The sequence below is a fragment of the Sceloporus occidentalis genome, unplaced genomic scaffold (genome assembly GCF_023333645.1).
Source record: "Sceloporus occidentalis isolate IW3139 unplaced genomic scaffold, rSceOcc1.0.p SCAF_1, whole genome shotgun sequence".
Classification (NCBI taxonomy): Eukaryota; Metazoa; Chordata; class Lepidosauria; order Squamata; family Phrynosomatidae; genus Sceloporus; species Sceloporus occidentalis.
The window spans coordinates 80,585,286-80,600,362 of NW_028316981.1; the positions used below are offsets into that span (position 1 = coordinate 80,585,286).

The 15,077-nt window shown below is 46.3% G+C and overlaps 1 protein-coding gene across 2 annotated transcripts in view; it reads right to left on the reverse strand.

The window, feature by feature from the left end:
* Positions 1 to 15,077, reverse strand: part of UNC5A (unc-5 netrin receptor A) — a 149,057-nt gene that overhangs the window by 9,495 nt on the left and 124,485 nt on the right. For both annotated transcript variants that reach the window (XM_089527309.1, XM_089527299.1), the window contains 4 exons: positions 12,592 to 12,780; positions 8,349 to 8,648; positions 7,447 to 7,534; positions 5,126 to 5,294 (listed from right to left, as the gene is read on the reverse strand). In XM_089527309.1, the coding sequence (XP_089383435.1) occupies positions 5,126 to 5,294; positions 7,447 to 7,534; positions 8,349 to 8,648; positions 12,592 to 12,780 (746 nt within the window). The remainder of the gene's footprint in view (positions 1 to 5,125; positions 5,295 to 7,446; positions 7,535 to 8,348; positions 8,649 to 12,591; positions 12,781 to 15,077) is intronic.

The following is a 15,077-nucleotide window of genomic DNA, read 5'->3' on the forward strand; positions in this document are numbered from 1 at the left end:
AAAGAGTTGGAGCCAATGGAGAAGGCGAGAAAGTCCTGGTGGTCCTCTCGGATGCTGATGTGGAAATAAGCATCCTGAAGATCCAAGGTGGTGAACCAGTCTGACTCCTGCAGGAGAGGCAAGATGGAGGCCAAGGTTACCATACAGAAATACTTATAGGCAATGAAAGAGTTGAGAAAATGCAAGTCTAGGTTGGGACGGAGGCCGCCTGTGGGTTTGGAGACAATGAAGTATCTGGAAAAGAGACAATGTCAGGTCTGGGACGGGGGGACAGGCTCGATGGCCCCTTTTTGCAACAGAGAGCACGCTTCGTCGAGAAAGGTATCTGAGGGGGGAGTGAGAATGATACCCCTTGGAGGATAGGATTGTAGCTCCACGGCATAACCCCTACAGACGATGGAAAGCAGCCAGAAGTCAGATGTTATGGAGGCCCAAGAGTGGTGGAAGTGGGCCAGACGATCCCCAAAGGGAGTTGACAGAACGGAGTGCTCTGGGGAGCTTCAGAAGTGGTGCTTGCCTTGTTCTGCATCCTTCTTATGGAAGGGTTGCTTGCACTTCTGTTTTTGCTGGCGCTTTCCCTGTTGTTGGGGAGGGAAGTGCTGTTGTTGGTAGTCTGAGGACTGGTTGGTGGTGTAGGGGAGGGTCTTTGCCATCCAGAACAACGTTGAGAGAAAGAAGGACGAGAAGTGAAGACATACCGTATTTACGGGCCATGTTCTTCATTTTGTTTTTGAAGTCCAGCTTCTCATCAGTTTCCTTATGAAAGAGTCCCATGGCGTCAAAGGGAAGCTCTTCAATGACCTGTTTGGCTTGAGATGTCACATCCGAAGACCTTAGCCAGGCATGGTGTTGCAGGGCCAGGGTGCCCGAGAGTTGTTGGGAGGCACAGTCAGCTGAGTGTCAGGCCGCTGAGATCTGGTGCGAGGCCAAATGCATGGGCTTCTGCATGGATGGCCATGGCCTTCCATCTCTTGTCCTCAGGGAAGAACATACAAGGGAAGAGCTTTCTCCCAAAGCAGCTGTTAGTAAGCAGCTGAGTGATTCTGGATTTTGAGGTCCAGGACTGCACAGACATAGGATTTCTGTACCATGGTATCAAGCTTATGACCCTCCTTGTCAATGGGGGTCAGAGCTGTCTTCGGGGCCAAGCAGACTTGGGAAACTTCCACAATTGCCGAATTCGGGCGAGGATGCTCAAAAAGCCAGATCTCTTCCGATGGAGTGATACGGTAGAGACTGTCCAATTTCCTGGTAGAAGGTTGGGCCATGGACAAAGTGGGCCAAGAACTCTTTGCAATCCTGGACATGGATGGCAGGAATGCAATGGAGGTCGGAGTTGGGACCTTGTCTCATCAATGGGGCTGACAGCTTGAGAGTCCGCATGGAGGACTTCAATGTTGAGAACCCTGCCCATCCAGATAATCTGTTCTGAGAAGGAAAAAATGTCATCCAAGGGAGATGGGGCCTCAAGGAAGGCGAGGGACTGTGGCTGGTGTGAGTGAGCATAGTCAAAGACGGAGTGGTCTGCGGATTCAGCGGAAGCTGACCTAGTCCTGGTGTGGAGCAAAAGGGCCTGAGAGGCTATCAGTACCAGCAACAAAAGGCATACTTGCAAGGAGACAGCAGAGGTTGACTGTATGGGTCGGACTGGTTCCACTCAGGAAGCCGAGGCGAGACCGAAGTGGGATGGATTCAGCAGATGACCTTGGTGGAGGCAAGAGAGGTTCAACAGGTTGAAAGGTTGGAACAAAACAGCCAACATGGACTTCTGAAGGATCAAGAGGCAAAAAATAAGAGCCTGTGGCCTGATCAAAAATCACATTCTGTCTAGGGGGTTCAGATAAAGTCCTGTTCGTATTCGTCCTCGAAACAAACGACTCTGAAGTCTGGGAGAGTTGCTCTGGTATCACCACTTGGGTGAAAGGAGAGGCTTCTTCCTCACCCTCCGAGAGTTGGTTCAGGGAAGGAATACAGAAGGGTGACTGTGTCCGGTCGGGCCTGAGACTCAGGATGAGGAGACAACTGAGGTTGAGGAGCTGGCTGAGCGCATGGTATCAAGCCCAGTTCGGTGTCGGTGGGCTGGGCTGGCACATTGATACGGGACCGGCAGTCAGAGTCAGAGTCCGGACAGAGCCGGGGCTTCTTAGCAGAGTGATGGGACGAGTCCTTGGACTTATCCCGAGACTTGTGTCTCTTTTTCTCCAGTTTGGCGGAATCAGAGGACTTGCTTCTCTTTGATGAGGATGGGTGGCCAGCCACATCCTGGTCCGTGGACCTCCGCTTGTCTGGGGTTGGTGACCCAAAGACCTCCGAAGAGGGTTTGCCCTTGGCAGCAGTAGCCTTAGCAGGGACCCTTAGAGGAAACAAAGAGATAGTGCCCTTGGCAGCAGTAGCCTTGGCAGGGACCCCAGAGGCCGAAGATGAGAGTTTGTCCTTAGCGGCGGCAGCCTTGGCATGGGCTCTAGAGGTGGAGGAAGGCTTCAGAATTTGCGCGTAGAGCATGGATCTCAGGCGCATCTCCCTATTCTTCCTGGCCTGTGGAGTGAAGGCCATGCAGTGAGGGCAGGAAGCAGGGACGTGGCCCTCACCCAGGCAGAGGAGGCACAAGGAGTGGCCGTCGAGTGCTGGAATGTTTGTTCCACATTCAGTGCACCTTTTAAAAGAGTGTGAAGAGATCTTTAGACCAAAGCCGAGGGACAAAGAGAAAGAATTGTCAAGGAGTCCGAGTGTTACCATCAATCAGAGTCCAAAACCAAGTCCAAATCACAATCCAAAGAATAGTCAGAGTCAAACAAAGTCAGAGCAAACGCAGTAAGCGAAAGCTAAGGAAGGAGCAATTTTAAGTGAGGTTCCTAAGCTGCTCACATGGTGGACAAAAGGAACTGAGAAAGGGTGGGAAGACATCCTGCCTATATAGAGGGTGGGTGGAGCTATCACCAAAAAGTCTTCCCTAGCGATTCCAGTAGGCTCCGAAAATGCTGCGCAGGCGCAGAATAACCCATTTGTGTGCTTCGCAGAGACCACAAAGAAGAAACTACCTTTGCCAAGAAACCCCTGTGATAGGTTTGCTTTAGGTTTGCCATAAATCAGAAATGACTTAAGGGACCTCAATGCTATGCTTGCCACCTTCTTTAATTTCTATATGGACTCCCTGAATTCCCACATAACTGGTATTTTCTGGGATGTTTCAACTATTTTTATATTTATTATTTATTTATCATTAAATTATGACACTTGCAAAACATAAAATATAAAAATTGAAACTAATGCAACAAATACAGTACAGCATTAAGGCGAAAGTGAGCAAACCAAAAGCCTGAGAAGTAAAGCGTCTCATGAAGAAAAGAAAAACCACCAGACATCTTGAATAAAAATGTAACAAAATTAGGTTTAAATTAAACCTAATGAAAAGGTCTTCTCTTAGCACCTAATGCAGGCGTCGGCAACCTACGGCCCGCGGGCCGGATCCGGCCTGCGGGCACCGTAGGAACGGCCCCAGGCCGGCCCTGCCGCTGATTGCCGCCGCCAGCGCTCCCTTTCCCCTGCCCCCTGGGATGGCCACTGCCCTTCCAGAGAGGTGGGGGGAAGCACTGGCGCCGCCGGCGCGCTCCTTCCCCCGCCCTCTGGGACGGCCTCTGCCCTCCTAGAGAGGCGAGGGGAAGCGCTGGGGCTGCGGGCCTGGGGAGAAGGAGGCAGGGGTCCCCCTTGTCCCTCTCCCCAAGCCCGCGGTTGCTGCACAGCCGCGGGCCTGGGGAGGAGGCGGCGGGGGTCCACAGGGGAAGAGGAGGAGGAGGAGGGAGGAAGGAAGGAGCAGGAGGAGGAGGGAGGGAGGAGGAATGATGAAGAAGAGGAGGAAGAAGGAAGAAGGAAGGAGCAGGAGGAGGAGGAGGAAGATGAAGACATGCAGTCTTTCTGAAGGTGAGACAGTGTGACTTTCCAAAGTGCATTTCTGTGTATTTTCAGTGCTTTCAATACTAAAAGGTCTGCTTTTACAATGAGAGTGGTAGTGATGATGATGATGATATGTCAGTTTCGGAGACATGCAGTCTTTCTGAAGGTGAGGCAGTGTGACTTTCCAAAGTGCATTTCTGTGTATTTTCAGTGCTTTCAATGCTAAAAGGTCTGCTTTTACAATGAGAGTGGTAGTGATGATGATGATGATATGTCAGTTTCGAAGATATGCAGTCTTTCTGAAGGTGAGACAGTGTGACTTTCCAAAGTGCATTTCTGTGTATTTTCAGTGCTTTCAATGCTAAAAGGTCTGCTTCAACAATGAGAGTGGTTTCGGCCGTCCCCTTCGGCCAAAAGGGCCCCTTGGAGCCCGTTCGGCCGAAGGAAGGGGCCAAGGAGGAGAGGGCAGGCACATGCCTCCTCCTCCCCGTGGGGCTTTGGCAGCCCTGAGGTGTCCTTCGGAGGACACCTCAGGCCTGGCAAAGCCCTGAGGACAGGAGCAGGGGCCACGCCCCTGTTGCTCCTGCCCCTCACGGGCCCATACTGGTTCTCTGAGAGGCAGCTGGGGGCCACGGAAGGGCAGGAGGAGCAGGCGCGCGCCTGTCACCCCCTCTCCCAATTCCCCCCTTCTAGCTGTCTCTCAGACAGCTGGCGGTCGGGAAAGGGAGCAGAGAAAGCCCCGCCCCCAGAGGGTGGAAGCTCTGCCCCTGGCATGTGGCCCCACCCCCGGAGGGTGGAAACTCTCCCCCGCTTCGGCCCCCCCAGTTGTCTGAGGGACAGCAACCCAGCTCCCGGCTCAAAAAGGTTGCCTACCCCTGACCTAATGGAAGCACCAAGCAAACTTTCTTGGGAGAGAACTTCATAACCAATGGTTCATTATCAAGAAGGTCCTCTCCACTGCACCTACTCCCTGCACTTCAGGCTGAGGGGACATTTAGGAGAACGGCTTCCATACATGATCATATTAAGGATTCTTGCCCCACCCAGAACAAGCAGAAGTATGATATATTGTGCAAAATGAGCAAAAATATGAACATGTGCTTAGCTTGCAGAATTGTTACAGGTTGTAGAATTGGAATGATCTTGACAGATGATTTTGTTGTTAGTTGCAGGGTACATCCCACCTTGCCAAAGCCCTTTAATGATTCAGCACATCCCAAAGCAGAGTACTTACCTCCCATGTGCCCTCGCATGATTGCTTCTTGAGTCGGAGACTCCATGTCTCAGGGTTGGGCTCCACACAATGATCCATGGCTAAGATGACAGGTCTGGTGAGCAGGACCCCTGGAGGGCCACAGCTGACAATGGGGCTCAGAAGAGTCTGACAGCCAGCAAGAGGCAGCCTCAAGATGAGAAAGCATTGTTAACTGGATACAGAAGGGGCATACAAAGCCAAGTATAGACAGATCTAGCTTCTGTGATCAGCTGCTTGCTCTGGTTATTTATTAGTTACATTGGTATCCCACCTTTCCTTCAATGTACAGAAGGAAGTACACATGGTTCTCCTCCCAACTTGACCCTCACAATCAACTTGTGACGAAGGTCAGACCGAGAGTGACTAAATCAAGATCATTCAGTGAGTGAGCTCTGTGGATACTTGAACATGGATCTTCTGAGTCCCACTACAACAATCTTAACCAGTATAAACCCCTATCATTCCCATAAGCATAGAGAGGAAATGCAATCAGCATCCCAAGGAGTGCAGCATACAAGCAGCATGGGGAACTAAGATGTGATTAAGGTCAGCATATATTACTTAACAATGCAAGTGAAGATATTCTAAGATCCAGAGATCAGGAACTAAGCGCATTCAAGTCTGATATTGACAAAATATTGCAAATGTCCTAGTTGTGGTTCACATACATTATTGGGGAATTCTGCCAGGAAGAATTTAAAGAAACAATTCTGAAAATCCACCAGACAGAAATAACTGGAGGTGCTCTTCTAGGGGACAATGGTGTGGAAGATGACAAGGAATGTGGGAATCTTAACACGCGCAGTAGGAATGTTTCTTAGCAAATTACTAGCGAATTGCCCATGAGCTGTTCTCCTCTGTGCAGTATGGCCAGGAACTTTCTGGCTGGCAGTCCCACTGGCTTAACTAATAAAACTGTTATCCACAGTGCTCCAGGCCAGGTCCACTTAGACTTCCTAATCATATCTAGTTCTACAGCCAGCACCAAAGGGATTCCTGACACTAAATGTGCCATGACAGTAGCATACTTTCTCCATTTGCTGTAGTCATAGCCATGAGAAGTAGAATGCAAGCAGCAGCAGGTAGTAAAGGACAAAAACATTAAAGCAAAGGGAGACAGTGCTTTCTTAAACAGTGCAATTAGGCTACTATTGCGTAAATTCACATAGAAACAACCTTTTAAAAATAATTTGTTTTAATTTGTTTTAATTATATATAACTTCTGGTATGTTAATATTTTTGCTGTTTGCTTGTTTTTTGCCATTTTGAAATAGTCTGGAGACTTATTCAATAAAGAATACTTTGACTTTGAAATAGAAACAACAGCTTGGTAGTTTTTATTGATTAGATAGCCTGATGTGAACCACATTCATATTCATATGCACTGAAGTATAAATTCATATGAACAGGGCTTATTTTTACATTCTGTGCTCAGCTAGGCTATATCTAACTGTCTAGCTACCTCCATCTTTACAAACTGGTAACTGAGCCCCATTGTTTATATCAAATTAGTTATGTTTACTTCAGGCAAGTGTGCACATGATAAAGAGTTCTGAACTCCTTAGGGGAGAGTCTTGTACTGTGGATCTCAAGGGTAAACACTTTCAGCAAGAGGCATCATGTGTGTGCCAAGACAAAGCTGTTTACTTTTCATACGTAATATTGGCAGAAGGTGGTGACTAGGGCTACAGAGCCCACGGTTATATCATCATCATTATGAAGACATCCAACTGTCTGTATCTCATGAGAAAATGGCAAATTTTTGCCAGCCCAACCATGTGAATGCAAGCTACAATGCTGGCTGGCCTTACAATTAGGAAAAATGAGGCAATCACACTAGGAAACTTTCTTTGGTGGGGGGGAGCAGCTGGACATTGTTGGAAAGCCAGTGCTGTGTGCCCTCTCACCCCTAAACTAGCTTGCTGCCCACTGATGTTTTAAACAGTATTGTCCTGTTGACAGTGTTGAAGAATCAATTAACAGTCTGCTAAGCTTATGTATGTGGTATTGGGGTGGGCTAGTCTTTTATCCTTTGGCTCAAGCAGCATGATGTCTTGGGCCAGCTCTGGCAGGCTAACAGTGGTAGGGTTGAGATGAGTTTACAGGGTACAAGAGTCTACAAGCTGACAGTGAATCCCACTTTGTAGGAGGGCAAAAAATACCTGTAGGATACACAATGAGCTCTTCTATGTAATGGTAGAGATGAGGATTGTCTGGTTATGCAGTGAAAGAGCCCCATGAGATAGTTCTGTGTGTGTGTGTGTGTGTGTGTGTGTGTTTTCAGGAGCTGGTAGTGTTACCTGACATCCTCTTGCTTGTGCAGTGTCAGGTAGATTTCATAGATCTTCCCCCGTGGGATGGCATCAGGTGGGATAAGCAAGCTCACACCTAAAAGGAGAGAGAAATTGGTGTTCAAGGGGACGTCTGCAATGAGAGCTCTTCATAGGTTCAGGATTGAAAGACGTTCTATGTTTTTTAGGCATGCTAGATATTAAAGGAGGTATATTAGCAAGAAGGGACTGCTAAGGTGAATCAAGCAGGAAAAAGGATATACCCGTATATACGCAACTATAAGTCTACCTCATGTACAAGTCAAGGGCAAGTTTTGGGGCCAAAATTATCAATTATGATATGACTTGTGGATAAGTCGAGGGTAAAACTTAGGGCATGCAACAAAGGATGTAAAGGACGAAATTTACTGTCTTCATTCAGAAATATCTCATTGAGATCCTTCTAAACCCAACTCCTCTTGGCACTCTTTTGAGGGGAAGCACCAAAGAGATGCCACCACTGCCATTTTCCCACTCAAGCATTCAAAAAGGCCAGAAGCAGCATCATGGTGGAAAGAGTAGAGGGGGATGATGCATCTTTTGTCTGCTCCCAGGATGAACTAAGCTCTTATATTTTGCCACTCTACTCAGAGAAGGAGAAGAGTTAAAATACACTATTTACATTGACCCGTGGATAGGTCGGCCCAACTTTTTGGAGTCAAATTTTTGACAAAAATTTCTAGACTTATACATGAGTATATACAGTACACTATTTTCCCTTCTAGGAGATGGGTTCTGACTGAGGTCTGAGAGGAAAATAATGTCCCTTGAAAGCATGTGCTGGAGTGTTGGTTCAAAAGGGAGCTCAGAGCATCACAAAGCTTACTTTTTTGTCCACCCTTCCAAATTCCCAGCTATGGTGTTGCCCTCACCTGTATTGGGTATCATTAAACGTCCACCTAGGAAGTTGAAGGTTCCATAAGCCATGTTGGCACCACCCCTTGGCAAAGAGCGGAAGAAACTCTGGGTAGAGAATCGTGAGACAAAGTCCACTGGGTCAGCACTGGGGGAGCTGTGGTGGAGGGTGTGGCGTCCACTCCCCAAAGGGCTCAGCAGGTGCCCATTACCAATCTGGAACTTGCTGGGTCCATCTTGACGTGGGCATAGCGAGCCTTGATAGGTCATGGTGGTGGTGCTCAGATCAGGCTGGATAGTGAGCAAGTGGGAGTTATCTGTGGGTCAGGAGGAGGAAGAAACAATATCAAAAATGGGATGAGTCAGCCCACTAAAAATTGCTTTGAGGTGCAGAGACTCTTCTCCCAGCATAACAGAAAAAAAAGAGTTCATTCTTAGCTCTGCATACAGAGCTAGACTACTTTATAAATGCAAATGCTGATATTTTGAGTCATCACAGGTAGGTAGCAGCCTAATCACAAAACATTATCTCATCAGACAATGTTGCATAAAATACGTTAACCAGCAGGGGTAACAGACTGCTGCAGTGACCCAAGCAACAAAGATCTCTGTTAAAACCATCACTTTTTTCTTTTTATTAACAAGGTTATGCATATTATTTCTCAGAGACAGGTTTTTAAAAGATGCAGAACATTCTCTGTTTCAGAGCCAGAGTTCTAACAGAGCTTATACAACCCATCTGCACAACCCAGAGATAGACTGATAGAACAAGTTGGCCTCACATAACACAGGTGTCATTTTAATGTTTCATATAACTTGTCAGTTTGTGAGCTGTTGAGCTTAAAAGGCTACAGGGTCCACATTGTAAGATTAAAGTGATTTTACAGGTTCACATTATGAGATAAAGATGCATTTAAGTGGCGATGGAGTGTCAAAGGACACTTCCTCAATCTGTAGTCAAGTGTCTTTCACCCTACACAATCAGAAAACTCTGACACCACTTGAATTGTTGTGTATCCATCCAACAGAATCCTGGGTTTTGCAGTTTAGGAAATAGTTTTAGGATTCTCAGCAAGAGAGCTCTAGTGTCTCCCCAAATTTCAAACACCTGGATTCCACAAGATACAACTGGGGCAGTTAAAGAAGTATGAAAGTAGTTAAAGAGAATCTGCACAAAGGGTGGACAAAATGGGGCTCATGGACCATATGCATTGTCTGGGCCCTCAGTGGCCACTCTAAACTCCAGAATCCTGGGAAAAAAGCCCAAAATGTCGCAAACAATTCTGTTCTAGAATTGCACCCTCAGAAGCCTCTGGGACAACAATTTACCCCTTAAATGTTATTTAATTTTCCCAAGAATTATCTCGGACAAAAAAAGAGAGAATTTAAAAAACAAAAGAATCTGAAAGTGACCGTTAGGTCACTTCCTATTTCTAAAAAATGGATTTTTCCCTGACCTAACAGAAGCCTGGGATAGGAGGTGATGAAATACTTAAAGGAAAACTGATGTTCCTCCCCAAAGCTTCTGATGACATGATTTTCATTTTGGAGACATCTTCCCACTGGGATGGGGGAGGGTGCAGCCAATCAAAATCTGGAACAGGGCAAAATTGTCCCCTGGATCTTCAGAAGTTGTCCACCCTAACTAGACCAGAAGTTGGGGAAAAGTTGCCTGCATGAAGCCCCTGACCCCACAGTTACAGCACCTAAAGCCCCTGCCAATCTCCCAAATCCTTGCCTCTTGCCCAAATTATCTTTAAAAATATGATGCAATTTTTGACATGTTTTTGCCTTAAAACCATACAGAAAGGCCTGCAAATGCCATGAATATGAATGAAAATGCACCCCCAACCCTCCATTGTTATCACTGCAGTCTTTCTCAAATTGTGACCACAAGCGATGAAGTGTCACTTCTGGTCAGCATCTTGTGAAGGACTGTGACACAAATGCAGCTATTTTGGAATGCTGTGGGGCATGAGGGGCAGAGTGGAAATTGGCCACCAGGTCACATGCAGTTGACTACCACAGGATGGGCTATGTATCCCTTGAATTAGTTCCAAAAGACTGTCAATGGTGTGGCCCTTGGACCCTTTTGTTACACAAGTGGCTTTGATATCTTCAGGCAAAATGGCATCATCCATGTAGAAACAACTGGAACACTTGCTTTTACTTTCATATGTTCCTTCCCTATGCAGTGGAGGTCACTGTGACAGAGTGTAACATTGGGGCACTGTGACAGAGATGTGTGAGTAGGGTCTTGCATCTTCCCTTTCAGCATTTTCTTTCCATGGGATATTATTTGTTCTTGCTTAATGAGGAATCCACTTCCAGAGATTAGTCCAGGAAGATTTAAAGAATGCCTTGAATGTGTGCTGGATGATGAGGGCAATTAGGAAACCTTTCCTGAGAAGTCAGTGATGGGCTGCCTTCACTGGTTTGAAGAGGTTCCAGTGAGAGAGTACCTGAAAGCAATTAGGGGCTTGCAGCCAGAATAGGATGTTTCAGCAGGTCCTCTCAGAAAATACGAATGGGCTTGCTTCTAACCTCTGATGCAGCATTCCTCTTTGGTGAAGGTAATGTTTAATCGTGTCAAGATAGATGGTGAAGGAAGAATCTCTGACATTTGAGTGTCTGGCTATAATTATAATAGATTTTTGGAGTGATTGTTGAGTCTGTAGACTCAGCTTTCCCTCATGCACCCTCTGTACAGAATCTCTGCTTAAGCAGCCAACCTCATGAAGCATTTCAGAGTTCAAAATGAAACCTTTTCATCCGGGCATGCCTTTGAGAAAGTGATCTTACACTTGAAATTTCTGCTTTTAGTAGTTACCTATTTTCCACTGTGTTTTTTCCCCCATCTCTCTGTGTTTATTTCTGTAGCATCTGTAAGCAGATTTGTCATAGCATAGACTAGAGGAAAGCAGTTCCACTAAATAAATAGGACTCTTGTCAGACCATCAGCACCCCAAATTCCCATGAAGTTTTAAGCTGCCATAGGAAGAAATCCAATAAGCTGTGTTCCATCAGTAGGGCCTAACACTCTAATCATCATCACCATGATCATCATCACCATAATCAAACTCTGCAGCCTGGGTGGCATTGTCTCTGATGGGGAGCCCTTGTTTCCCACTGAATGAAGGTAACAGGCCCCATAAGATTAGGACAGGGTGCAGAATTTTTTTGGTCAAGAGAACCTTTACCCAACCACTGTAGATAAAATCCTGCTGGAAAGTATAGTCATCTCCCTATAAAGCTAATATGATCAAACTAATATGGATGGGGCCACCTACTTTCTCTTTTAGTATGGAGGCACACACGTGAAAACACACACGTGTGAGAGAGAACAAAAGAAAGGGGGAGGAGAGAGTGAGTGAATTTATCCCCTCCCTGAAAATCCCCTTCTGCCTCATGCTGTAATTATGCAACAAAAAATCTCCCCCTCTCACCATCTCATACTAGATGTAGGCTTGGAAGGCTTTCCAAACCTAACTGCAGCATGCAGGGATGTTGTGATGGGTGGAGCAGGAGGGTTACAACTAGGAGGGGTTATGCCGCCCTCACTGTACGCCCCCCCCCCCAACTGTTCACCTAATTGCAGCTGCTCCCCTTCCTATCCATGGACTAGGATTTCCACATAAGTCTGAGGATGCCTACTATTTTACAAGCTCTGTCACTCCAGCACATCTTGCTCCCTGGTTCCTTCACCTGCTTTCCTCTTTCATGTGTTGTTGAGCAAATTACAAACTCTGCTTGTGATAACAGGGAGAAGCAGAAGGGAAGAGTAAAGGCTTCTTTCAAGGCACTTGATAAAAGGCTCAGTAGTCATTGGGCTTTAGGCCTGAATCCTATTGGTTAGTCTCAAATAGAGTAGACTCACTGAATCCATGGGTGAAAGTAGGTAAATTCCAGTGATCCAAAGTTCCTACTGTAGTTGGAACTACTGACAGAATTCAGGCCATTAATTGGCAGTCTTTTTCTCTGGAATTTAACCTGAAAATCCTACTTTCCATCAGAGTACAAGACATTATGGCTGCCTCCTCTTTCATAGGGGTAATAAAAGAGACAAGTACCTCCTCCATACTGACATCTGGAAACTGCATACACACAAGACCTTTAACCATAGAGATTGTTTGCTCAAGGGGTGAGCAAGGGGTGGTTTCCCATCACTACTTCTTTTTCTCACAAATACAGAAAGTCTAACACAAATTGCACTGGATTTGTGTGTCTCCCATGGTGCCCCATGTCTAGAATGATGTTCACCTGCTTTGGTGGGCTTGATGCTGACTGGCTGGAAGCCAGCTGTGAGGATAGAAGAATCAGCCACATCAGAATCCAGGCCTTCTTTCTTACGGCAATAGACAAGGGTCACCACCAGAAGCAGAAGCACCAAGCAGACAGCCACAGCAATCAAGCCGACATACAGAGCCACATCCTCAGATCCACCAGTTCCTGGAGGAAAGCAGGAGAACAGAGAGGTGCAAACTGAGTCAGCCATTACCTATGTGATAAGGTGCAAAATAGTGGCATCTCTTCCTGGAGGAGGACATTACTCCTTTGCATCATGTACAGTCTCTAGGGAATAGAATTTGTGAATGAATGGGAGAAAAAAACATTGACTCACATTCCTTTGGTCTACTCAGGATGAGGCTCATCAAGGAGTTTGTACTTTGCTTCACCTTTTGGGTGGAAAGGGAGAACAATATCTTCAGTCCCCTTCTTTCTGAACAGAGCCATAGACTCACAACCACCTTTGATTTTCTCACCCTCCCATATACCCAAGAGCAGTGAAACGTACATCTTGGAGAGGGAGATGTTTGGAGAACAGGGAAAAAGAGCTTCCTCTGGAATAATGGGGTGTCTGGTTTCCTTGCTAAAAGGGGAGACCCAATTATCAACAGGGTCAACTGTCTTAAATGTAGATACATTCAAGACGAAGAAGCAGATGGCGTTTTAGGAGCATTGTTATGCTTAATATTCTATAACAGGAGTGGGTAACATGTGGCCCGCAGGCTGCATGCAGTCCCCAGAGACCCCTCTACTATGACCCATTTTTTAAAAAAACACACAATTAAACAGTCTGGGAAGCATGATTCTTCTATAATACCAGGCACACAGCTCTCTGTGTACACTGTTTTGGCTAAAAATGGGGGGTGGGGGGTGGGCGCGGGCGGATGTTCTGAAATGTCAAATTATTTTTGGTTTCAATTTTTGGTGGTGACAAGGGAGGGGCACACTCAGACATCAGTTTACTCATCCACTGATTATAATAATTACACCAATGTTCACAACAAGAAACCTTGCAGCACCTTAAAGACTAACAAATTTTATAAACTATTGTGGATTGTGGTCCACTTCAGATATTCAACAGCAACAAACACTTTGTGCCTTTGGTATACTTCACTAGCCAATAAGCCCACCAAACTATTTGTAATAATTAGAACCAGTGAGTTAGCCAGAAAACTATGTGCATTTCAGGAATAGTGATGTTGCAGGATCTGAAGAGTGGGGAGGGGAATATCTGTCTTCCTGTTAGAAAGGTTTTGTGGTAAAGAATGTTATAGAGAACTGGTGTTAGAACGACCCTCTTTCTCTCATCTTGTAGTATTTTTTAGAGTATAAATATATACACTTTCATGGGGAAATAGAATCATGGCCCTTTCTCACCCACTTTGTTATTGTGTACCTTCAAGCTATTTCCAACTTACGGCAACCCTAAGGTGAACCTATCATGGGGTTTTCTGGGGCTAAGGCTGTGAGACTCACCCAAGGAGACTCAGGTGTTTTCACAGTTGAGCAGGGAATCGATCCCTGATCTGTGGAGTTGTAGTCCAACACTCAAGTTCCAGTCCTGTTTTCCTTTCGGCAATAGATGAAAACATTTTTATGCTGCCAGGCTTTCTCACACTGACATGGGTGCTATATAGGGTTGTGAGAATTTTATAAAGAGTTTTTTAAATTTTAATATGTAACGTTCTTCTCTGTGGTCTCTGTGAATCATACAAATGGGTTGTACTGCGCCTGCGCAGTGCTGCTCAGAAAACATATAGAATCATTGGACAAAGTTAACTTTGCAACTTTTTGGCGGTAGCTCCGCCCATCCCTTATAAGTCCCCTGCGTTCCCGCTCTTTCCCCAGTTCCTTCTTTCCACCGTGTTAGCTGCTTTAGGAACTTTGCTTCTGCTAAATCTGCTTGTTTCACTGGACGTTTTGACCTTCAGACTGATTTTGACCATTCTTGATCTGACACACACACCCCGGTGTATTGTTGACCACTTGGCGTGTTTTTGACTCTTCTTTGGATTCCGATTCAGCTACGATGTCTCCGGCTCCATTCAGGAAATGTGACGTCTGTGGAGGTAAAATCCCTGGGCACGATCCCCACTCCTCTTGCCTCCTCTTTCTCAGCAAAGGGCACATTCCCAAGTCTTGTACCCTTTGCAAGTCACTGACCCCACAGGCCAGGAAAAACCGAGATTCCCACCTGAAGGCCACCTTGTATCAACAGGCTCTCTTGACTCCATCAGCTTCCCGCTCCGCTTCTGCACCTGCTGCATCGGAGTCGGTTTCTACGGCGGTTGCTTCTGTGGCCCAGAGTTCCTCCACTGAGCCAAGTGCCACTGTCCTGGACTGGGACCCTGGGTCCAAAGGAGCGCCTCACTCGAAGTCCGAGTCAAAGTCCAAAAAGGACAAGACTAAACATAAGGACTCGGGCTCCAAAAAGGTTTAGACCCATGAGAAGGATCCAA